The sequence below is a fragment of the Haliotis asinina genome, chromosome 10 (assembly GCF_037392515.1).
Source record: "Haliotis asinina isolate JCU_RB_2024 chromosome 10, JCU_Hal_asi_v2, whole genome shotgun sequence".
Taxonomy (NCBI): domain Eukaryota; kingdom Metazoa; phylum Mollusca; class Gastropoda; order Lepetellida; family Haliotidae; genus Haliotis; species Haliotis asinina.
The window spans coordinates 50177168-50201750 of NC_090289.1; the positions used below are offsets into that span (position 1 = coordinate 50177168).

Consider the following 24583-nt stretch of genomic DNA (forward strand, 5'->3'; position numbering starts at 1 on the left):
CAAAAAGTCAGATAGACTCTGTCATTTTTATTGTTATTTTGTAATATTTCTTTCATATCTGTTTGATGAATTTGGTTTTCAACAGGAAGTCTTTGTTATATTTTTTTTTTTTTTTTTTAGTGATCATCTTATGAACTGTTTCCCAGGCGAGTTACTTCCTTAGCTTGCTAATTGTTTGCAATGACAATAGTATCATGTATGTCAGCTTCTTGAACATCACATGACATTTATTAGTGATTTTATGATAAAGTGGTACAGCTACATCATTGTCAGTAGTTCACAGTAGTCGTCTATACACTATGTTCCTTCCTAACCAGTGTATACTTTTGGGTGTTATTGCAAATGGAGTTGTTATTTTTAACTCATCAATCAAGCAGTTCATGTTTCCATTTCTCAAACAACATGTGCCAGTTTGGTTCAGTATGAGGCAGTAGTGTTCACACAAAGTTCTTGCACTGAGTAGGGAATCCTCACTTGGAATCCAGCTTTACACAACCTGTTTTTGGTGCTTGGCTTAATAGACAGAATGGCCAACTGGAGGAATGTAGTGTAACCAAAACTACGAAATACTGACAATGAAATCACCCAGAAAACATGACTTTTATGAAACTAATGGGGTTGCCATGTATACCATTGTCTGTTGTCTATCCATTTGTTGCTCTAAGACATGGTAGTTGATTGATGTTACTGTGAGATACTTGCAGTCATTTAGATGTTTTGTTACTGTACAATGACTGATGGAAACTACGTGTACAAAACGTTTGCAAGATTATTACTTACACAGCTAGTGTGTGATAGACTTGACAGTATTAGCAATAGGTTATCTGTACCAGTAGGCCAGTGTATGCAATAGACTAATGCATGATGGGGTGTCTGCACCAGTGTATGTTGTAGACTGATGCATGAAGGGATGTCCATACCAGTGTATGCAATAGGCTAATGCATGACAGGATGTCCATACCAGTGTATGCAGTAGGCTAATGCATTATTTGATATCCATACCAGTGTATGCAATAGGCTAATGCATGATGGGGTGTCTGCACAAGTATATGCAGTAGACTGATGCATGATGAGTTGTCCATACCAGTGTATGCAGTAGACTGATGCATGATCTGATGTCCATACCAGTGTATGCAATAGGCTAATGCATGACGGGATGTCCATACCAGTGTATGCAGTGGGCTAATGCATGATGGGATATCCATACCAGTGTATGCAATAGGCTAATGCATGACGGATATCCATACCAGTGTATGCAGTAGGCTAATGCATGACAGGGTATCTGCACCAGTATATGCAGTAGACTGATGCATGATGGGATGTCCATACCAGTGTATGCAATAGGCTAATGCATGACGGGGTGTCTGCACAAGTATATGCAGTAGACTGATGCATGATGAGATGTCCATACCAGTGTATGCAGTAGACTGATGCATGATCTGATGTCCATACCAGTGTATGCAATAGGCTAAAGCATGACGGGATGTCCATACCAGTGTATGCAGTGGGCTAATGCATGATGGGATGTCCATACCAGTGTATGCAGTAGGCTGATGCATGATGGGATATCCATACCAGTGTATGCAATAGGCTAATGCATGATGGGATGTCCATACCAGTGTATGCAATAGGCTAATGCATGACGGGGTGTCTGCACCAGTATATGCAGTAGACTGATGCATGATGGGATGACTGTACCAGTGTATGCAATAGGCTAGAGCCTGATAGGTTATCCATGACTACATCTGCAACAGGCTGTTGCATAACAGGGTGTCCCGTGCCAGTGTTTTCAGTGGGTGAATGCATAAAAGTCTGATGTTTTCTTTAGATGGATGTTTGTGTCTACAATATAGGTCATTGTACTTGTTAGCATGGGATATGGTGTAATACCTACGAGGTGAGTCGAGATATGAGTCAAGTCACATGGGTTTTGCTGAGTGACAGGTCTGTTTGCCAAACTCCTTAGGTTTTTTGTTTAGTAATAAAGAGGAACCCTTTGAAGTCTTCATCAGGTCAGACTGATTTATTTTCTTCTTGTTTTTTACTAGCCAGCACTAATAACAATTTGCAACACAAGTCAGATATTTCTATCCTTTGAAAGATGTTAATCATGTTACTTCACCATGACTCTCCTGGTAAACAGCAGGTAGGACGAGTGCACAAAGTTTCAGCCTGTTTGTTTTTTTGTTCATGTAGTATACAATGTGTTCCACTATAAACCAGGGACAGCCTCTGTTTAAATACTTATGCTGAGCAAGTTGGCAGTTTTTTGTGTCGGACCTTTACCATGGTAAGAGTAATAACCAACATATATATATTTTTTTCAGCAGGGATTCTGTTTTAAAATAAATGTATGCACAATTTTCATCATTCAGATATAACACAGATTAGTATATCACCTTGCATATATGCTCTTTCAAAATGAAGTACTTATATTTTGTAATTAATTGCAAAGATAATCTATTGGTGGCATGTCATTATAGGTCAAGATAGTAATGTTTGTCTTATTTTCTAACTGATGTGTGTGATAAATAATCATAATCATTCACTAGTGTGTAGCATTAGTTCCATAGGGAACAATTGAATGTTAGGATTGAACTAAAATATAGTGTATGATGTGACAACGTAAGGCATAGCGTCATCATCCCCAGTCTGTCATCACTGGCATGGGGTTCACTTCACATACAAGACTTTCAATCAGTTTAACCAGCATTAGATATGTTGTATCATCTGGACCACTGACAGGGATATCTGTAGCAATTGGACCACTGACAGAGATACCTGTAGATTTTGGACCACTGACAGAGGTGTCTGTAGCATTTGGACCATTGACAGAGATGTTCTTCAGCTTTTAGACCTGTAACAGCTGCTACAGGAATATTTCATTACATGTTGATCAGTGATTTTTCTGTTGTCTGAGTTATCAGTTGTAACCTGTGTCAGTATTATTTTCTAAGGAACCATTTCCAGTTTGGCCAAGAGATTGTGGTTGTACTAGCCTGCACCATCTTCCCCAAAGTAGTCAGAGCACTAAGCTTATCATAGCTCACCTACTAATGTAGACTCAGGCTCGCTGAAACACTGCGACGACTCTGCTAACAAAAAGGGCTTTTGTTAAAAACATTATACACTACCCATAAAACCCTGAAATTCCACTAGCCCTTGGAATGCTTTTATCAGGATCTCTGTTATCAGGATCAGCAGACAGGATCTCTGCAATTACATGTACAGAGAAGTCAAAAATGAAGGATTTCCTGCGTTGGGTGCTGACAGCTGATTATTGTGAGTGCTGTTGAGTAACACTCTATGTAGCATCACTGAATGTCTGGAAATGGTATCTTACCCTTACTCAGCAAACTATATGTTCAAAGATACAATGGTGTTATATTTAGAAGGACAATAAGTTTTGTTAAAATGCTTCCTGTTGTGCTCATTCCAAGATATATACAGTCAAATCCTGATTAATCGAAGCCAGCATTTCAAATATTATGCGTAACTCGAAGTACCTGTCGATCCCAAGCATTTTTTGTACCATCATAGACATACCCATGTGTCGAATACATCAAATTATTACTTGGTCCTCAGCGATTCAACACACGACTGTATGTGCAGCTGGTGACTTGTGACTAGGTCAATAGGTGATAAACCAAAAATATAAGGATTCCTTTCTGTAAGAAGGATCATCATGAAAACATGCTTCTATTTCTAAACGAAATTTGGACCCCTAGACAAGAATTTATTTTAGACTTTTAGACCTAACAAATACAAGCTTTGTTCTTGGGTTTGTTTTCAAAAATATTTTCTGTTTTGGGTACCCTGGTATTATTTTTTTTCCTACCAACAAATTTGAGATATACATGTATCCCATCCCACCAACTGAGCCCCACCCCACCTACTTGGCTCTTTGTCTGTATTTTGAATTGTCAGTATTCCCATTATCAACGGCAGTCTTGTTCAACACTCACACCCTCCATGGTATGGACAGTTCTTCATCTGTCATTGATGTCATAAACAAGTAAACTGAGTAAAAGAAGTAATAGGAACTGTAGCCATGCTTCTTGTCAACTTCCGTAAGAAATAGCATTTGCTTATAATTTTCGGCTGCTTCCATGTTGTTTTGAAAGGCCTTAATGTTTTTCTGGGGCCTGAATCTGAGTGTGTGGGTTCTAATGCTGGATAGGACTCAACAAAAGTAGTAGAATCAGTAAAATGAAATCTCTGCATATAACATATGTCATGTTTGAAAGCTGATTCTTTCTGGATTAATCCCTTTGCTAGCTGAGTCCTGAAACATTTGGATTTCTCAAGCCACATTACCCTGTTTTAACAGTTGAAGTCTGCAGTAGTGTTCACCCATGGGTGGTGTGAACGATGTCGAGTGTTGCATAGCCATGTGGTTCTTCCCACAATCAGGTGTATATTGAGACTTTATAGTTGGTTTTGCTACTATGTTTGTTTTTCCTTATAGCCAAAGATACAGTGTGATTCTGTGATATTTGTGACAGAAATTCCTTGCCACCTTCTCTGTGGGTATCGTGAGTCATGGGAGTCGATCCCAGTAGTTTCTGTTGTATGCACCTTGCATGTGTATTACAGCTCTGCTCAGCTCAGCAAAATGATACTCAAACCATTAGACACACAACATTTGTTTGTTTTTTGTGAAGCATGAGCGCATGCTCCTTCAGCATAGAACTGGATAACTGTTACTTCTATGCATTTATGGAGACATGTGTAAGTGTGAAAGTGTAATACTGTGAGTCATGGTGTGTTGGTCTGTACGGTGTCATATTGTGGGATGTCTACATGCATGTGTAGCATACAGTTGTGAGTGGGGTGTGTGGTAGAAATGTATCTAGGTGTGAACAGTCATATTGTGTGATGGATGTACAGTATGAAATTGTGTGTTGTATTAGTTCTAAAGGCGTGTGTGGTAGAGATGTTTTTAGTTTGGTGTTTGAGTGTGTAATCAGTGTGAGTCCTCTCTGTTCAATGTACAGGGTGGTGTGTAGGTTTGATGAAGTCCTCAATGTCCACATGAATGTGGTTCATATATGTTTACTGGTATATGTATTGTATAGCAGTGCCAGTGTTTTTGATGGAACGCAGCAAGTCTAGTACCTTAAGATGCATATGTTACCTGTTTTCCTTTTACCTTTCTGCTTTGACAATGCAAATAGACATGTAGTGTTATTAATATTTTCATGTGCAATAGAAAGTTGTCTTCTCAGTGCCAGCTGCATTTCATGGTCCAATACATGCCAGAAGTAGATAGTTTCCTTTCCCCATGCCAGCAGGTGGAAAAGCCTTGAAGCGTGGGAAAATATGTGCACAGCTTGTGCTTGTCTAATACTGCTCACTCTGTTGTAGTTTTATAAGTCACATTGTTGTTTGTCCTCTCACAGTGTCAACACTGACACATTACCAGATTAGTTGTTTCCTACCTCCTGAAACTTTGCACATTTGAGTTGTCTCCCTTGTATCAGTTGCTCAACGAATGCTCTACTGTGCATGTAACATGTATATCCATGCATTGCTATTTTCACTGAGCAGGTTAAAGGCTATAATGGAAGCAGTGTACTATACCCAGCCATACTGCACCAGTAAGTTATAAACAAGTTAGTGAATATCATATACCAGTGGTTTTGTACTAGAGATGTCTGCTTGGTTTCTAGTATGTATTTTAGCTTGTTATTTGTTACTCCTTCACCTTGAATTCCATATTTGTTTCAAAGACTGCTTTGCTAGTGCTATTAGTCTTGTGCATACAGTATTCAACCCATTAAAAGACGTAAGTTTGCTGTTGGACATGAGCACAATTATTACCATGTTGTGTGTTGATGCATATTATGTAGCTGGAACATGTACGGGGTTGATTATTGGTTGATGTTCTTGTAAATGCTTCTTGATGTAAATTTTACTTTTAAGAAATGTTATTTAATGCCCATATTTAAAAGATGTGCAATTTAGAGAGTACACTATATAATTAGCTTAGCTTGTTGTCAGGACCAGACTGTCATGACCGAATGGCAGTTTTTGTCTGTCTGTAGTCTGCAAAGACTGAAACCCTTGGTCCCTAAAGCAGAGCTATTGCTTTAACTCATCCTCAGAATGAATACTCGAATTGTTAGATACTGGCTTTGCTTGATGTTGCCTGTGTATGTACCATACACTTCCATGGTATACGTCCACAGCTGCAACTACTGTGTTGTTTGTGAAATGTTTCATTTTGTTGCCTGGTTGTTTTCAGTGCAGTGTACTCCCTTTTTACCCATGAAACACTGTCTTCACCAACTGCTGATTAACCCCAAAACTTACAAACAGTAATCGAAAGCACAAGCAATAGATCATTCCAAATATATATCAGTTTCTATTTTTTCTGATTGCAGGGTTATATTTTTCACAGCTAGGTGGGGGCCACCTGTTTTCTTAAACTTAACACAGTAATGGCTGTAGACCTTTCTTTTCTAGTCGATATATGTAAGAGCATGATTCTATTTTAGCTACATCCTCAAACCTACCTCAAAAACTTAATGCCCTTTAAACACTTGGCTGTCTCTCTTTTTCTCAGTCTAACACCAGGCCATCTGTACTGACTGATCACCAGGCTATCTCTCTATCCAACACCAGGCCATCTCCAGAGATGTCAACAGCTACGAATTTCAACTTGAAACTACCACAGTATGATTCCACTAGAAATCCTATGAAATTTAAATAAAATTCATTAAAATTCAGATATATAGCCAAAAACATGCATTTTCAACGATGAAATACATTATCGAATTTCATGTAGCTTCCATTCATCAAATATAATGACATATTTAAACTGCAGTGATTGCAAGTAACAAACGTAATTTTAGCAAAGCTGATCTCAATACCTTTGTGATTTGACACATTTAGTTCTGGCTGAAATAATTTAACCATGTGTCGGCAATATTAATTTTTTTCTCAGAATCCATCATGATTTTGTTTATTTAGTTGACTACTAATTTTATGGTCAAACTTTTGAACGTTGAAATTACTATTTGCAACACTTTGGATTTGGCATCTCTGCATCTCACCCTATCCATCACCAGGCCATCTATTCACAACCAGGCCATCTCTGTCTATCCATCACCAGGCCACCTCTCCCTATTCACCACCAGGCCACCTCTCCCTATTCACCACCAGGCCATCTCTCCCTATTCATCACCAGGCCATCTCTCCCTATTCACCACCAGGCCATCTCTCCCTATTCACAACTAGGCCATCTCTCCCTATCCACAATCAGGCCATCTCTCCCTGTCCACCACCAGGCCATCTCTCCCTATCCATCACCAGGCCATCTCTCCCTATTCACCACCAGGCCATCTCTCCCTATTCACAACTAGGCCATCTCTCCCTGTACACCACCAGGCCACTTCTCCCTATCTATCACCAGGACATCTCTCCCTGTCCACCACCAGGCCCTCTCTCCCTATCTATCACCAGGACATCTCTCCCTGTCCACCACCAGGCCACCTCTCCCTATCTATCACCAGGACATCTCTCCCTGTACACCACCAGGCCCTCTCTCCCTATCCACCACCAGGCCACCTCTCCCTATCCACTACCAGGACATTTTTCAATATCCATCACCAGGCCACCTCTCTCTATCCACCACCAGGACGTCTCTCAATTTCCACCACCAGGCCATCTCTCTCTATCCACCATCAGGCCATCTCTCCCTATCCATCACTAGGCCATCTCTCCCTATCCATCACCAGGCCATCTCTCCCTATCCACCACCAGGCCATCTCTCCTTGTACATCACCCGGCCATCTCTCCCTGTACATCACCAGGCCATCTCTCCCTATCCATCACCAGGCCATCTCTCCCTATCCATCACCAGGCCATCTCTCCCTGTACATCACCAGGCCATCTCTCCCTATTCACCACCAGGCCATCTCTCCCTGTACATCACCCGGCCATCTCTCCCTATCCATCACCCAGCCATCTCTCCCTGTACATCACCAGGCCATCTCTCCCTCCCTGTACACTACCAGGCCATCTCTCCCTATCTATCACCAGGCCATCTCTCCCTGTCCACCACCAGGCCATCTCTCTCTATCCACCACCAGGCCATCTCTCTCTATCCATAACTGGACATAACTTATGAGTCCAGACTAAATAAATATTATATTTGTTTCATTTTCATTTCTTGTCCTCGTTTTAGCAACAGGTTTAATGTGAGTCATGTGTCTGTGTTTGTATTTAATTTAATTAATGTTTTATAGGAAATCTTCACTTTATATTGATTGTAAAAGCCTTGTGTGGATGTGACATCGCACACCAAATGTAGACATTTGCACAAGGATGCATTATCCAGAAATATGCATCTGTATTGATAAACAATACTTAGTGCATAACAATCTTCCGTTACTAAAGATGCTAATTGCCTATTTGCATTTACAATAGACATCCATGGCAGAATTATATTTGGTGTGTATATTTGTGGCTGTAGAGGGTTCAGATTAGCTTGCTTGTAAGGGGCTGGAGACAGACTCCAGTATCATGCTTGTTTTCAGCAATTACATATTATCCATAGTTTAGGTGCTATCACACATTTGCTTTGTCAGCAGAACATGTTCTCAAGCAGTGTTGAGTTGTGGGAGGGTGTCCTGAAGAATGTTCTTCGTAGGCCTGAGATATGGGAGGGTGAGCTGAAGAATGTTCTTTGTAGGCCTGAGATATGGGAGGGTGAGCTGAAGAATATTCTTTGTAGGCCTGAGATATGGGAGGGTGAGCTGAAGAATATTCTTTGTAGGCCTGAGATATGGGAGGGTGAGCTGGAGAATGTTCTTTGTAGGCCTGAGATATGGGAGGGTGAGCTGAAGAATGATCTTTGTAGGCCTGAGATATGGGAGGGTGAGCTGAAGAATGTTCTTTGTAAGCCTGAGATATGGGAGGGTGAGCTGAAGAATGTTCTTTGTAGGCCTGAGATATGGGAGGGTGAGCTGAAGAATATTCTTTGTAGGCCTGAGATATGGGAGGGTGAGCTGAAGAATGTTCTTTGTAGGCCTGAGATATGGGAGGGTGAGCTGAAGAATGATCTTTGTAGGCCTGAGATATAGGAGGGTGAGCTGAAGAATGTTCTTTGTAGGCCTGAGATATGGGAGGGTGAGCTGGAGAATGTTCTTTGTAGGCCTGAGATATTGGAGGGTGAGCTGAAGAATGTTCTTTGTAGGCCTGAGATATGGGAGGGTGAGCTGAAGAATGTTCTTTGTAGGCCTGCGATATGGGAGGGTGAGCTGAAGAATGTTCTTTGTAGGCCTGAGATGTGGTAGGGTGAGCTAAAGAACATTGTCAGGTGGTCTAGGTAGGGTCAAGGTGAGCTAAAGAACATTGTCAGGTGGTCTAGGTAGGGTCAAGGTGAGCTAAAGAACATTGTCAGGAGGTGTAGGTAGGGTCAGGGTGAGCTAAAGAACATTGTCAGGAGGCCTAGGTAGGGTCAGGGTGAGCTAAAGAACATTGTCAGGAGGCCTAGGTAGGGTCAGGGTGAGCTAAAGAACATTGTCATGAGGTGTAGGTAGGGTCAGGGTGAGCTAAAGAACATTGTCAGGAGGCCTAGGTAGGGTCAGGGTGAGCTAAAGAACATTGTCAGGAGGCCTAGGTAGGGTCAGGGTGAGCTAAAGGACATTGTCAGGAGGTGTAGGTAGGGTCAGGGTGAGCTGAAGAACATTGTCAGGAGGTTTATGTAGGGTCAAGGAGAGCTGGGAATGTTCAAAGTCTTGGATGCCCTTAGGAGAGGTGATTCCACCATAGGAGGTTTTTGAACACAGTCATATTGACTGATGATTGACTCTGATTTGTCAATGACTATGTATGATAGCAGCATTAGTTTGTTCTATATGGTTACTATCTCTTTAGTCCAGTGTGACTAGGGTTTTCTTCCACAAAGCATTCTACATGGCTAGATGATTGTAGCTTCCATACTTGATAAACATTTGAAGTGGTTCCTGATTTGGGAGTCAACACCCAGAAGTTCTTAAGTAAGATCATGGTTTTACAGTATTCACCCTTTTTAAGCCCCCTTGGCACTTAATACATAAAGTTAGGTGGTAAATAAAACCATTATATAACAAGTTTGTATTGTTTTAGAGATTGAACAGCATTGATCATATTTTATATCAGCCAGAAATAAGGGTTTGTAACCTATTCTGGTCTCTCACAGGGTGATTTTTAAGATTACTTACAGACAGGCCTTAAGCTGTCAGGTATTATGAATAGATATCGTTTGAGGGGTTTATTGGTGCAGTGTTTTTTGTGCAATATTTCTGTGGGGCAGACATGCGCAACACTTATCCCTCTATCTTCCAGTCAGTACACACAACCTGGCACAGTACTTCTAAATAGTAATGAAAACTATTTGAATGCCAAAACTAAGATGTTTGTATCTGTGTAGAACAGACTGGGTAGGGGTTCAGCAATTTCTGTTGTCATAATACGTAATGATGTTTTCACATTGCAAGGCAGTTAAAGAAACTGGTCATGTTGAGTGTTTTCTTCCCAGTTGGACAAGTTATTAGTGTGAGTCTCCACCTGCTTTCTGTAGCCTCGTGGGGATACTGATCTCAAGCCGTGGAAGAGGCTTTGAAGAAAATCCTGTGAATATATTAAGTTAAATGTTCTTATTCATGTTTTTCACTTATCTCTTCTGTGTATTTGAACTGATCTGCAATGTTTTGATCATATTTTGCCGGAAAAATATTCTGGTTCTGACATATGAATACAGCAATGTTCTTCCTGTTTACTGAACCAAAACTGACCAATCATATCATTTGTGTCCAGGTTCCAGCTCAAAACTTAGAGTGACAGTTTTTGAAGATATTTTTGAATGATAACTTTGTTATTTTGTGCCAATCTTTCAGTAGGGAGTTCCCTCTATGTGTCAGTGTAGAACGTCATGATTAGACATTTTGATACTGTTTCATTTCCCTCATCTGACGGAAGACCAGTGTTTGTTCACAAACATATATTTCTTTGACCTGAATAAAGAAAATGTTTGCTACATTTTATATTATTTTTGTTTGTTATACAGTCAACACTCACAGATGACCTTGAGATGTCCCATATGTAGTACTGCCATACAGGGTTGTTCTTGTATACAGTACTGTTCTACATGGTTGTGCTTGTATACAGTACTGCTCTACAGGGTTGTGCTTACATACAGTACTGTTTTACGGGGTTGTGCCTGTATATAGTACTGCTTTGGGGAGTTTAAAATGAATATAGTACTGCACTGTGGAGTTGTAAATGTATGAGGTGCTGCTCTGTGGAGCTGTAAATGTATATAGTACTGCTCTGTGGAGCTGTAAATGTATATAGTACTGCTCTGTGGAGCTGTAAATGTATATAGTACTGCTCTGTGGAGCTGTAAATGTATATAGTACTGCTCTGTGGAGCTGTAAATGCATATAGTACTGCTCTGTGGAGCTGTAAATGCATATAGTACTGCTCTGTGGAGCTGTAAATGCATATAGTACTGCTATGTGGAGCTGTAAATATATAGTACTGCTCTGTGGAGCTGTAAATGCATATAGTACTGCTCTGTGGAGCTGTAAATGTATATAGTACTGCTCTGTGGAGCTGTAAATGTATGTAGTACTGCTCTGTGGAGCTGTAAATGTATATAGTGCTGCTCTGTGGAGTTGTAAATGTATAAGGTGCTGCTCTGTGGAGCTGTAAATGCATATAGTACTGCTCTGTGGAGCTGTAAATGTATAAGGTGCTGATTTACAGTAATGTCTTTTATGTAAAGTTGGTAGAGTTCATCCTCATGGAGGACTACTCTCAAGACTTTTGTCCCTTACGTAGTCATGCACACAGTTGTGTTCCTCGTGAAGTGTGGTGAAATGGGGTTTAACGTCATACTCAGAATATTTTGCTCATATGACAACACGTCCACGTGTGCATGTGTAGCTGCTTGTACTATTCCAGACTTCAGCTGGGTTTATTGTGCCACCTCACTGAGATACTAAACTATTGTTGGGCATGACTAGCCTCATTCGGATTCATTATACCAACTCCGAGCTGACCAATCCTTGTTGTATCCTTTTATACCAAGAGCCAGGCAAGGAACAACAAATACTATCATCTTTTGAGAATGAAGATTTTTATGGATATCAACTTCTTAATTATGAGAACACAACGTTTCGGAGTTAATGCTGTTAATGTTGTGTTCTCAAATTAAAGAAGTTGATATCCATCAAAATCTTCATTCGTATGTAATTCACTTCTAAAGACTTATCATCTTTTGGTGTGACATGCTAGGGATTAAAACCGCAACCTTCTCCACTCTGGGTGGATGCTCTTCCTTATATAAAATCCAGCTGTGTACAGTTCCTTCTGTGTCCCTTATGTATTCATATGCACAGTTGTGTCCCTTATGTTATCCCCACACATTTGTGTTGTTTATGTAATCCTTCTCTACACAGCTCTGTCCCTTATATAATCCTGCTGTACACAGTCCTTCTGTGTCCCTTATGTATTCATTTGCACAGTTGTGTCCCTTATGTAATCCCCACACATTTTTGTCCCTTATGTATTCCTTCTCTGCACAGTTGTGTCCCTTATGTAATCCTTCTATACACAGTTGTGCCCCTTACGTAATCCTTCTCTACACAGTTCTGTCCCTTATATAATCTTGCTGTACACAGTCCTTCTGTGTCCCCTATGTAATCATTTCCACAGTTGTGTCCCTTATGCAATCCTTCTCTACATAGCTGTCTTCCTTACGTAATCCTGATTTATTACTCGCCCGTTGAAGATACTGCAGTGTAATATTTTTACGGTAACATTGCACTAGTGTAATACCGCTTGACGTATGACGTCAAAATGGTTCAAAGTTGTGACGTCACAATGCTAATGCCGATGTCGCATTTTTACTGGACCTTGCTTGACTCGCGGTAAGCTGAGAGTCCTCACACTGTAGGGAATTTCGCGGCAGTTTCTGTCAATATATGTTGGCGAGTATTAAACAGAATACTAAACTCGCTTCCGTAATATTCATTTTTATTAAACTCGTTAAAGATTTGGACTCAGATCTCGGATTCATTGCAGATAAGTTCTTCCATCTGAAGGAACCATATGCATGCTTCATTTAACTTCAAAGCTGAAGCACTGTTGACCCCATTCTTTCCAAGACTTCCTTATCCAGCAATATACATTCTTCAAGACAAGTAAGAAATGTCTTACTGAACAACTGTCATATATCAAGTCAGATTTATCAGAAACAAAAGATGCGATTCATACAAGCCACATATTGCTGTTAAGAATTGTTAATGCACACCTATTTTTTTTTCTTTTTTACTTTAAATTTTTTTTTTTTTTTTGACGCGCCCAAGTTAAGATTATTTGTTCACAGTACGTGAATACAACTGAATCTAACAGTACCAGTTGGTGTCTGCACAAAGGACTATGTATCATATGCAGTACTGAGTCCACCAATCAGTGTCTGGCAGACTCGGGTCAGAGCGACATCGTGGATCCTTGAGACTCATGCCTATGGAGGTTAAGTGGGTTTTAATTGGTAGCGTTACCCGGATGTAGACAAGTGCTGGGGTAATTACGGTGTGCTGCTTTTCCTGATGGTTTGTTCCAACAACAACAGTCATCACGCCTTGTTCTTCCCCAGGGCACCCATGACAGGCTTCTAGACTTAATCCGGTCTATGCACGCACTTGTTTCTCGTCGCAGGCAATGACTGATTCAGGTTTGTGCCACATAACATGTAGTTACTTATTTCTCTCAATGGGGAAGTAGACTGCAGTGCCTTTGGGTTCAAATGAGAACGACGAATGATTAAATAACTCTATTTCGAGTTATTTAATCATCTCTAGTTCATTTCATTTCATTTCAGTAACTATATTTCGAGTCATTTAATCATTCGGGTTCTCATTTGACCCGAAACGGACTGTAATTCCAGTCTGTCACAGAACTGACAATAGACCTGCAAGACCACACATTGGACCTAATACCAATATGATGTAAATGAACATTACTGATGGCATCAAACCGTGGGCTTGTGACTCCAGTTGTGGTCATACACTATCAGTTACAATGAATTTAATTCATTCTGCAGTTCACAATTCTTAAACAATTGATATGACGATGACATTTAGTGTCTATTTGTTTTGAATATATATGTTATCATTTCAGGATATATTGGGATATATATCATGAAGTGCCACAATAATAGGCCTGTGTAAATGAAGAGGTCTCCAGATAGCCGAGTTACAAAAACCATAGGCTATCTTTCTTAGAAAACCTGACAACGCCATGCTTTGAAACGCTAGTGACGATGCCTACACTACCACTCAAACACCACCAGATCATACTTTTAGGGATCATTTCTATTGTATGCATCGCCTTGACTTTGGGTAAAACTGATAGTCCAGCAAACCATGGGGACGGTATGTTGATGTTTATCCAAAAACAGACATAAGTATTGAAACAGATTAGCGATCATAGTAATTAATGGTTGTTGCTCTTTACATATGTGGCCTGAAAGCAGTTATTCTCATATTAGGTGCCTTGTCATCATCAACATCATAAAACAGTTACACTACGGCAGTTTGTTCTCAGGTGCAGACTAGCCAACCGAAATATTGGTTATACTTTGAAAAGAGACTATTTTCTCTGTTCGGCTGCTTCTTAAAGGGACATTCACAGTAGGTAGAAGCGATAGGGACAAAGTCGCCATCTGATGAAAGGCCAAAATTGTTGGCGTTCAATTCATCTCCGGCGATAACTTGAAACGAAGATATCAGTTGATCATCATCAAGAATGGAAAGAGTTCCTTCCGTTCCCCCATATTCTTTCTTGTACAGATTAACACAGAGTTAACACAAAGTGGTTCAACCTTTTATATTGTAGTTAATTTGGGGACTTTATATACCCGGGCCTAGATTTTCGAAGCTCGCTTAGTACTCAGATAGTCGTAAGTTGATGTTAATGTGTGGCACGTACGACTATTTTGGAGCTAAGAGAACTTCTAAAATCTAGGCCCTGTTCTATTTATGTATGAATGTATATTTAGGGTGAGATATGCGTGTCAGTTTGTACTTTCGGTTTTTGATGGGATCGTGGGGTACGGGCGAAACTCTTCCCTCAGGAATATCTAACAGAGAAATACACGCCTTTTCCTCCTCCATTACACATGTTGCACATGTTTTCAATGAATACTGGCTCAAAATGACAACTAGTCGGCTGGACACGAGTCACACGACTCATGTTGAAACTGAAACACGTGATAATTGTGCACGGGGATAGATTCGGCACGTGTCTGTGTCGTATTACCTCAGGTGTGCGATCATGTCAAACACAGCAGAAACAAAATCCCACACTGGCGGTGAACAACAGAAAAGACACATCATTTAATATACTGTCGTGAACTGGTAAGGACAAAACTCCATGGCTTACATGATATCAAAACAAGGACATTCAGAGAACTAGTTGACAGATATATTGGCATGTTTTGCATAGAAACTACAGTCCATTTAACACCCGCGCAATCATTGAGACAGAAGTGGGTACATGTCAGTATTAACTTTTTTTATTATTTTTTTTTTTTCAACCTAACGGGGAGTTCTTTCTTCCTTGTCATAGTGTAAGCGGGCGAGGTGGGCGAGCTGTCTAAGGCGCCAGGCTACTAATCCAGCGAGCTTGGAGGTACCGGGACCGAGCCTACCTGAGACCGGGTGTATGAAACCTTGGAGCCAACTTGGTGTGCAGGCTCTTTCAGTGTCGTCACAATCCCCAGTGTGCAGGACACAACCCACGAATCCGTTGGTAGATGACCAGACGAATACATGCAAACGCCTAGTTGCGGGTGCAGTAAACATGGACAAAGTACTGTGACTCTCTATCCCAGTCCACCCAGGTGTGAATGGGTACCTCGTAAGGGTGGGAAAACCACATTAACTCGGTGCGCCTGGTAGGCTGCAAGAGTTGTATGGTCCCCAGGGAGTTGAGATTGAAAATACTATGTGCCGTTGTGATTGGCATCCAATGATCGAGGGAAAAACAAAGCGCCCTTGAGCAGTTGAACGAACGGGATATCGGCGCGAAATAAATATTGTATTGTATAAGTAGGTTATATGGTTTGTATGTGTAGTTTAATCCACGAACCGGTTGCTTATACTATGAGTCGCGTCGTATAACTTATTCGTATGCTGAAGGGGTCGTTCTGTATACAGAAAAGTGCCCTAGCCAAAATCGGAATACAGAAACGTACCCCTGGTCGATTCCATTCCGCAACGTGGTGTTTTCTTGACTTGAACTGCCATACAGTTATATAACATGCATTTGACTGCGTTCTACAAGAAGCGGCCATACATTTAGAGAATATTTCTCGGAGCACAACACCATTTGCAATCATTTGTATGGGAACGATTACGGATGGTTTCGGTGTTTGTTTGCGAAATATGGACTCGTCGTCCGTGTAAGGTGCGGAGTACGTTTCTGTATTTTGACTTTGTTTAGGGTACAATATACTGTATACAGAAAAAGTACTTGGGGTACATATCTGTAGTACTCGTGCCGACAACGACCATCTTCAGATATACTTATATAGAGTCAGTTATAATTCAAGGACTCTCTGGCCAACTTTAGACTGAAATGTTAGTGAAAAGTGAAATGTTAGACAGTGCATGTTTTCCTAATAAGGTATTACTTTGGATTTGAAAATGTTCAGGTTGTTAATTGCCCTTAACTCCAATGGAAGTTGATTCCGGAGAGTGAGTCCTGCCACCTGAAATGATCGATCCTCAAACCTGGCACTGGAACTTAAGTATGGAACACCAAGAAGACCAAAGACTCTCAGGCTGGAGACTTCGGTTGGGCTGATATCTGGTGATCAGTTCAGATAGATACTTTGGCACTAGGTTACAGAAGCACTTGAAAACAAAACGGTAGAGTCCCTATTGGATTCTGTCTGATACGGTAAGCCAGTGTTATCTCTGCAGATTAGGAGTTTTGTGAGAATATTTCTCTGATCTGGAGACAAATTTAGTAGCAAAATTCTGTATGCGTTGAAGCCATTCCATTGATGATTGTGGCAGGCCATAAGGGCGATTGTTGCAGTAGTCCATCCCAGATGAATTTACGCGTGGATCAATGAACAGGTTGTCCTCTTATCAGTTCATTGTTCCAGATGGAGAACAAAAGACACGGTTCGATTCCCCCAATAAGAACAATCTGTGATGCCCATTTATGGTGACCCCAGCCGTGATGTTGCTGGAAGATTGCTAAAAGCGGTGTAAAACCATATGCACTCTCTCAAAGGTGTGAGGTATGTCATTCACCATTGACAATACCTAGAACCAAAAGAATGTCATAAGTATGTTAAAAAATTCAAATATTTGAAACGTATGCATCTGAAAACGATTTAATCCAAAAGGAGTCCGGTACAATTCTTACTTTCAGGAACTAACACCGTCAACAAGACGCTGCTTAACATCCAAGATGCCACTAGTAAAGGTCTGAAAAACATCACATGAACTCTGTGTTATGTGTGTATGACGTAATTTGTAAGGCAAACACAATGGCGCGACTTTAACACAGAATAATTATTTTAACATTCCGGACATCCTGCATTTAATGGACATACTTGTGGGTACAAATGGACATGACTCCGCTGCCATGATACCATAAACGGAATGTAAACTGGAAATGAGTTCATCTGGATGTTTTACACCTTTCCAGGATTATGTGAGGACGTGTCCGGATTGAAGGAAGTGCATTGTAGCACATCCTGTTGTTCCCAGAGGTTCAAACCCCTTCTAATTCCTGCTCTGTGGACCCGCTTATACGACAATTTGTATACAACCATCGAAGAAAACTTTTGCCAAAGTCAAATAAGTATTCGTAATCGTGTAAACAATATTTTTTCCGTTCACAAAACACGTGATAGACATCATGTTTTATGACGCACGCATCTCTACAAGCGTAAGCACGCCCTCGCCAAAAAGCAGGAAGTATGCCTCTCTCGACCAATGTAAGGAAAGAACACATTTCCAACATGCACGTATTTGACATTTCACTCAAGAACAGCCAGTAATTACAAATGAGGGTTGTAAAAACTCTGACTGTCATTCCAGAAGTTCATCCAGAAGGATAAAGAATGAAAACATGTTTAATGGATATACAACTTCTTTATGCTGAAAAGGCGAACTTTCGACAACGATTCTAGAATAGACATTTGAATCTTTGTGGAAACTTCACCCATAAAGAACAATGAAAATTGTCTTCATTGTTCGGGGTTGTATATTGTCCAGAAAATTAAAAGTTGGATTAAAAAGGAAACGTAAACTGTAAACTTGGGGCCCTTCTTCCTTGTTGAGGTGTTTGAAAGCGTATTGCTACCTGTGTTTAAGGTTATCTTGCAGATGAACATTTACTGAAACGAGTCTTCCTTGGTTTCGTTGTAGCTCTCGATTTGGATTTTTCGAATGTTTGTGTCCTGGTGTTATTCATTCTGGAACATTGTTGTATTTGTACAATGGCATTGTTTTTGATGAGATTCAGCAGAGGGCAGTGACTGGAAACGAGACTGATATGAGGATTTCCCGTTCGGGAATATTTTTTTATTTTTTGTTTTCTTTCCACTTTTCCCTAACTCTACAGCATAAATAAATGTTCCTTTCAGTTAATTGTTTAACATAAAGTACAGATAGGTACTTTAAGCTCACACATACAACAAGCAAGTTGGTATCATTAAGTCTTTTATGCTATATGTAGAGTAGACAAAAGATTGTACGCTTATAACAAATCACATAGATTGTTCACATCTGTAGTAGAGTACAGAATTTCGCTGCTAGATTTCAGTTAAAACATTTTGTGAGAAGATGATTAGGAGAGTTTTTACAAAAAGGGGCGATAGTCGTTCGCCAGTCATCAACATCTCACGCTTGAAGAAGACCAACAGCTGTGTGAAGATCACTAAAATTAACCCTACATACTCAACAGAGTCCAGTTATGCAATATTTATTATTGTTGAAGTAAATACTAGCACCACTGTCTCTATTACTGTTATCACTGCTTTTATGTTATATTGCTATTGTATCTATATTGCCACTTTATTTGGTAAATGTCAAGTCGTTAATATTAGAATACAATGTTTAATTATGTTACATTTCTATGTGTGAAGCCCATTTCTGGTGTAGCATTCCTGGAATATTGCCAAAATTCTTTTCCAACCATTTACATCTGACTGATGCGTCAGAGGGCCGTCACGCTCACGACCCAATGTGTGAAGCCCATAGCTGCTGTTCGTGTCACCATGTTGCTGGAATAGTGCTAAAAGCGGCGCATACTGACGCATTCATGAGGAACTAGTACTTTCACTTGTAAGTCCGAAGCCCCTACATTAGACACGCAGCTGATGTTGGTGTTGGGTGTTAACTTCGAACACCAGCTGATGTTTTACACTCTTGACGACTGAAAAAGCATAGATCATTTGGTTAATTTCTAGAAAAGGACGAATTAATATTGCCTGGTCTGATGACTGATATTATTAAGAACAGAACTTCGTCTTCCCTTTTGTGTTAGTTTTTTGTTCTTAATATCACTTCTTAAAGTCTGCTAAGTCTGCCTCCATCAAGATGCACTAAAACATAATTACACATAATTAGCAATATTATGTATTTGCCAAATTCGTCTCTCTGGTTTGGCAAGCCATCAGAGGATCATCACCGACTCTTAGCAACAGCAGGACAGCATCGATCCCTAGCAACAGCAGGACAACATCCACCCCTAGCAACAGCAGGGCATCGACCCCCTGGTAACAGGAGGACACGATCGACAGATTGGATGGATAAGCTCGGTGGCTTTGGTTAGTGAGTGAAAACGGTTTTTCGCCGCGTTTAGCAATATTCCAGCAACAGTACAAGGGGGAACACCAGGAATGGGCTTCACTCATTGCGCTCACGTGGAGAATCGAAACCGGGCCTTCAGCGTGACGAAAGAATCCTTTAACCACTAGTCTACCCATCGCCCAGTTGGCTTTAATAATGTGTCCAAATACAAGAAGACAGATTCCTCTGTCATCGCAATAGTTCTTTCTGTCAATGTGCCGGGAACAGTTGCAACAGGTGCTCTTTTTTCTTCTCACCAATATTTGTTCTGTTGTACTTCCGAACTGTGTACCAGTAACCGTTAACATCCGATATCAACCGCCGTCGATTCCAGTGCCAGGAAGACGAATGGACGTGTGTGCGGCCCGAAATGAGGTTTCTGTTCTAAATCCAAGAAGACCATCTATTCAAACGATCGTAACTGTCACTGCCACGTTATATTTGGCAGGCATTTTGTTTAACAAACGGCATTTCCTATAGGATCTTTCAAAGGCCGCACATTGAATGAAATAATATTTATATGATTAGGGCAATGCTGAAGATATTTCTCAAAGAGGTTTACGATACAATGCTCTGGGCATGTTCTTATTTCACATGAAGGGCATGCGCATAGTTCACTCTGCGTTTTATCACATTTGTCTTAACTTTGCACTCCAGGACAGGAGTCGACGCCACAGATGAGGCTTGACGTGAATGCACATGCTTGTATTATACAGAGCATATGTCAAAGGCAAAACAGAGGCTGACTGAAGCACAGACAGGTCGAATGACTGGTGGCGGATGTCATACTGCTGTGTCGGACGTCATACTGCTGTGTCGGACGTCATACTGCTGTGTCGGACGTCATACTGCCGTGTCAGTAATATTACTGGGGTTAGCAACAGTTTTGATGATATTTGTGACTTTATTGTATTCACTCTCTTGGCTTGACTGACCGAGCACAGTCATTGACTTCACTTTCTTCGGTTGACTGACCAAGCACAATCACTGACTTCACTTTCTTGAGATCTGTTTTCACTGACAGAATTATTAGTTATACACAGTTCTTCAAAGAAGACATTTGTCTTGGAAGTTTCCTTGCAAATTAACACCTTGGAGCTGTTGCAGATATTGCACATGCACATACTTGCGTATGTTTTAATGCACGTGCGTTCATTCACGTGAACATAACATTTGCGTGGGACAGTTTTGTTTGATGAGAAATGTCTCCCAGCGTTAAGCATGTGAGTGAGGTTTACATCGCTTATTATCATTAATCCAGCTGTAACACGGCGGGGGCACCAGAAACGGGCTTCATATAATATACCCATAAGGGGAATCGAACCCGGGTACCCGGGGTGATGAGGTACGCTACCACTATTCTAACACCCACCCCAGCATGGGAAAGTATCCTCAGTTAATTCCTATCTATCTCGTCTTGGTGGTCGGCCCACATTCAGATAACTCTTGGCATCCTTTGTTTGTGTCAGTCAGTCTTGGTTTTTTTTATCCTACATGTTGATTAATTATTTAATTCATGCGATACGTTATTATTTTTCTGTCATTACCGGTGTTTTTTAAAAAATTCCAATCAATAATTTTGACGTAACTGATTTTGATATCTCATTTGGTGCACATATCATTACCAGATTCGCTTACAATCTTCTTTCATGACTGAAGACGTCTATAATATGCATTTTATGTACTTCACGTGATAAATCACTCTCAGGACAACTCGAGACGCATTCTTCACACTGTCTGGTGAACTTTCGTTGTTTGGATCAGTTTAAAATGTCATCTTCAGAATCAAAATAACAAACTACTAGACTAACATTTGAAACTTGTTGCATTGACTTTAAAATTAAAGTACCATATTTTCTCTAATAAGCGTCCGGGCGCTTATTTTTTAAACTGAGATCCAGACCATGGAGTGTCTGGTAGCAGACTCGATTATTTACAGACCGCCACCATGTAGCTGGATTATTGCTGTGTTGAATTACATAAAAAAACAACCAACCAACCAAACAAACAAATGTAATTGCTGTGCATTGTCTATGCCTCACAAAGCAATCGTAACTGGAAACAGCCGTTAGATGGACAGTAGATGAACATGCACTTACGACGTGCATAACTTATGGCTTGGGGTTGGTGATGATTTTAAGGGAGTGAGGGGTGTCACCCATTTTGTACTGGGGAGGTAGGGGTTATCAGTTTTGTACTCATGTTCTGGATGGAGGTTGTGAGGAGGGCATTGATTTTGTACATGACAATGACAAGAGGGATGTCACTTACTTTATACATTAATTTTGTACGTGCAACTCCATAAAATTCATCATCACCTCCCTAGTCATAAAATATGAACGGTCCCGTCGTAGCGCTTCCGTTGCTTTGTGAACCCGGCTTCGACGAGCAATGCGAACACTTTCACCTTAAGGAGATATTGGGTAGTATGGTAGATAAGGCATTCGTTTGTCACGCTGGACACCCGGTTCCGATTCCCCCACACCTGTATAAAGAGTCGAGCCAAGTTTTGTTGCTAGAACATCCCTAAAGACCACGCGAAACCATCTTCATTCACATTTACCACTAGCTACATTATGGCTCTTATTTCTGAACCCAAATACCCTCGACCAGGCTAGGTGGTTACAGATCCCTTCAGTGGTGTAGTGGTTAGAGCATCCGCCCGGAGAGCAAAAGGTCGCAGGTTCGATCCCCGGTGGCGGCATACCAATATGGTATGGCGCTCTGCATTAATGGATACCACAAGGACTTGTCGACTCGGAGTCAGTATAATGTGTCTGACTGGGGTGTACATGCTTAACAGCGGCATGGCATCTCAGCTGGCACTGTAAAACAAGCTTAATTAATGGTACAAGCAGTCACACATAAGCACGCATGTGCGTCGTCATATGAGCGAAATATCCTAAGTATAGCGTTAAACCCCATATCACCTCACCTCACCTCACCTCACCTCACCTCACCTCACCACACCTCAATGATTATGACGTTTAACGTCGCATCCATCAACATTCCATCTGTATGGCCCCAGTCTGTGAATAATCTGTCTGGACCAGACAAAACAGAGATCAACATCATGAGCATCGATATATGCAAATGTACATAGAAGAGTCACTCATTTTATCAGGTCAGTGTACCCATGAAACAGGGGGCTGTTTCATCTCCAAACAAAACTGAGATGCTTAAAGTCTGAGGAAGATAATCAATTACATAAATACTTCCTATATATATTTTTCTATCTGCCCATCTACAAAGACCCTCTTCTGATCAGGTGATGATGCTGTGACGGCCTCAGACCTCAACGGCTCTGTTTTGTCATGCATCTCTCTACGTGACCCGCCATTCATCAATATCAGGGTCACCGGATTTCTTCATCTCGGAGTGGCTTGGTCACGTGTTCATCCCCACCAGAGTTTTCTGTTAATGTCTCTCGTTATTCACCTCAAACACTAAATCCATTCCTGTACCCGCCCTCTCTGTTGGTCCGATGACCCACCTACAGCTACCGATGGGCAGTTCAACATATGTAGTGGTCAGTGCCGGAAGATAGACATTGATTTAATACGTCTGCCAGACGACTTAGTTAACCCTTTACCAACCAAGCCCCATCCGCCGTGTTTAGGCTTATCATTTACCACGGTCAATGTTTCTACATATACCCGCGTGCATTATGAAACTCTCAACATGGGATTCCTGAAATGAAGTTTTGGTCTCTCGTCACTGGATCAAACTTATCAGGGCTCCACAAATCTCTCTCTCTTTCTCTCTCTCTCTCTCTCTCTCTCTCTCACACACACACACACACACACACACGTGTCCCTGCTACAGGAGTCAGCCATGCCAGCTATGTCCCCGGGCCCTGCTACAGGCGTCAGCCACGCTACCTCTCTCTCTCTCTCTCTCTCTCTCTCTCTCTCTCTCTCTCTCACACACACACACACACACACACACACTACCTGTGTCCCTGTTACAGTCAGCCATGCTAGCTGTGTCCCGGCCACAGGCGTCAGTCATACTAGCTGTGTCCCTGCTACAGGCATCAGCCATGCCAGCTGTACCCCTGCCACAGGCGTCAACCATGCTACCTGTATCTCTCTCTCTCTCCAGCTCTCTCTTTCTCTCTCACTCTCTCACACACTCACACACACGTGCATGCGCGCACACACGTACACGAGATAGATCTCTCTCACTCACTCATTCACTCACTCTCCCAGTTAGAGAATAACAACTCGCCGACTAAGTCAGGATATTACAGTTCGAGAACTCAGCCAGTTAGAAGATAACAGCTCAATTCGATGCGACCAACCAACCAACAACCTCCCTGTCTCTGTTTCTCTGTGTCTGTCTCTCTCTCCGTCTCTCTCTTTATCTCTCACACACACACATACACACACGAGATCTCTCTCCCTCCCTCACAAACGCACACACACATTTATTCAATTTGGCAGCCAGAATGTCATCTGGCAATTGATTCATTCAGCACGAAGATGCCAACAAGTCTCACACGTCTCTACTGTCAGTTTAGAACGATACGGCTGGGGGTCAGTAAAGTACCTCTAGACGCTGGGGTAGAGAGGGTTAATACCCCTGGGCTTCAGAAGATGTCCGACCTTCATTAACACGTCTGGTGGTTGGCACACAAAGTCAAAATAACCATCTCATGTATAATATACTCACTTGCAGTCTCCATGTGTATCTCCACTACCGCTGTTACT

General features: G+C 41.3%; 1 protein-coding gene and 1 pseudogene across 1 annotated transcript; one reads left to right on the plus strand and one right to left on the minus strand.

Moving 5' to 3' along the window:
• Positions 1-8574: 8574 nt before the first annotated feature.
• On the minus strand, positions 8575-23948 carry LOC137298752 (atrophin-1-like). The gene is made up of 2 exons (XM_067831027.1): positions 23825-23948; positions 8575-9308 (listed from the first exon to the last, which is right to left on the minus strand). The coding sequence occupies exons 1-2, from the start codon at positions 23946-23948 to the stop codon at positions 8575-8577; spliced, it is 858 nt and encodes a 285-aa protein (XP_067687128.1).
• LOC137254687 (small nucleolar RNA U3) lies at positions 14345-14498 on the plus strand (annotated as a pseudogene).
• Positions 23949-24583: the final 635 nt, after the last annotated feature.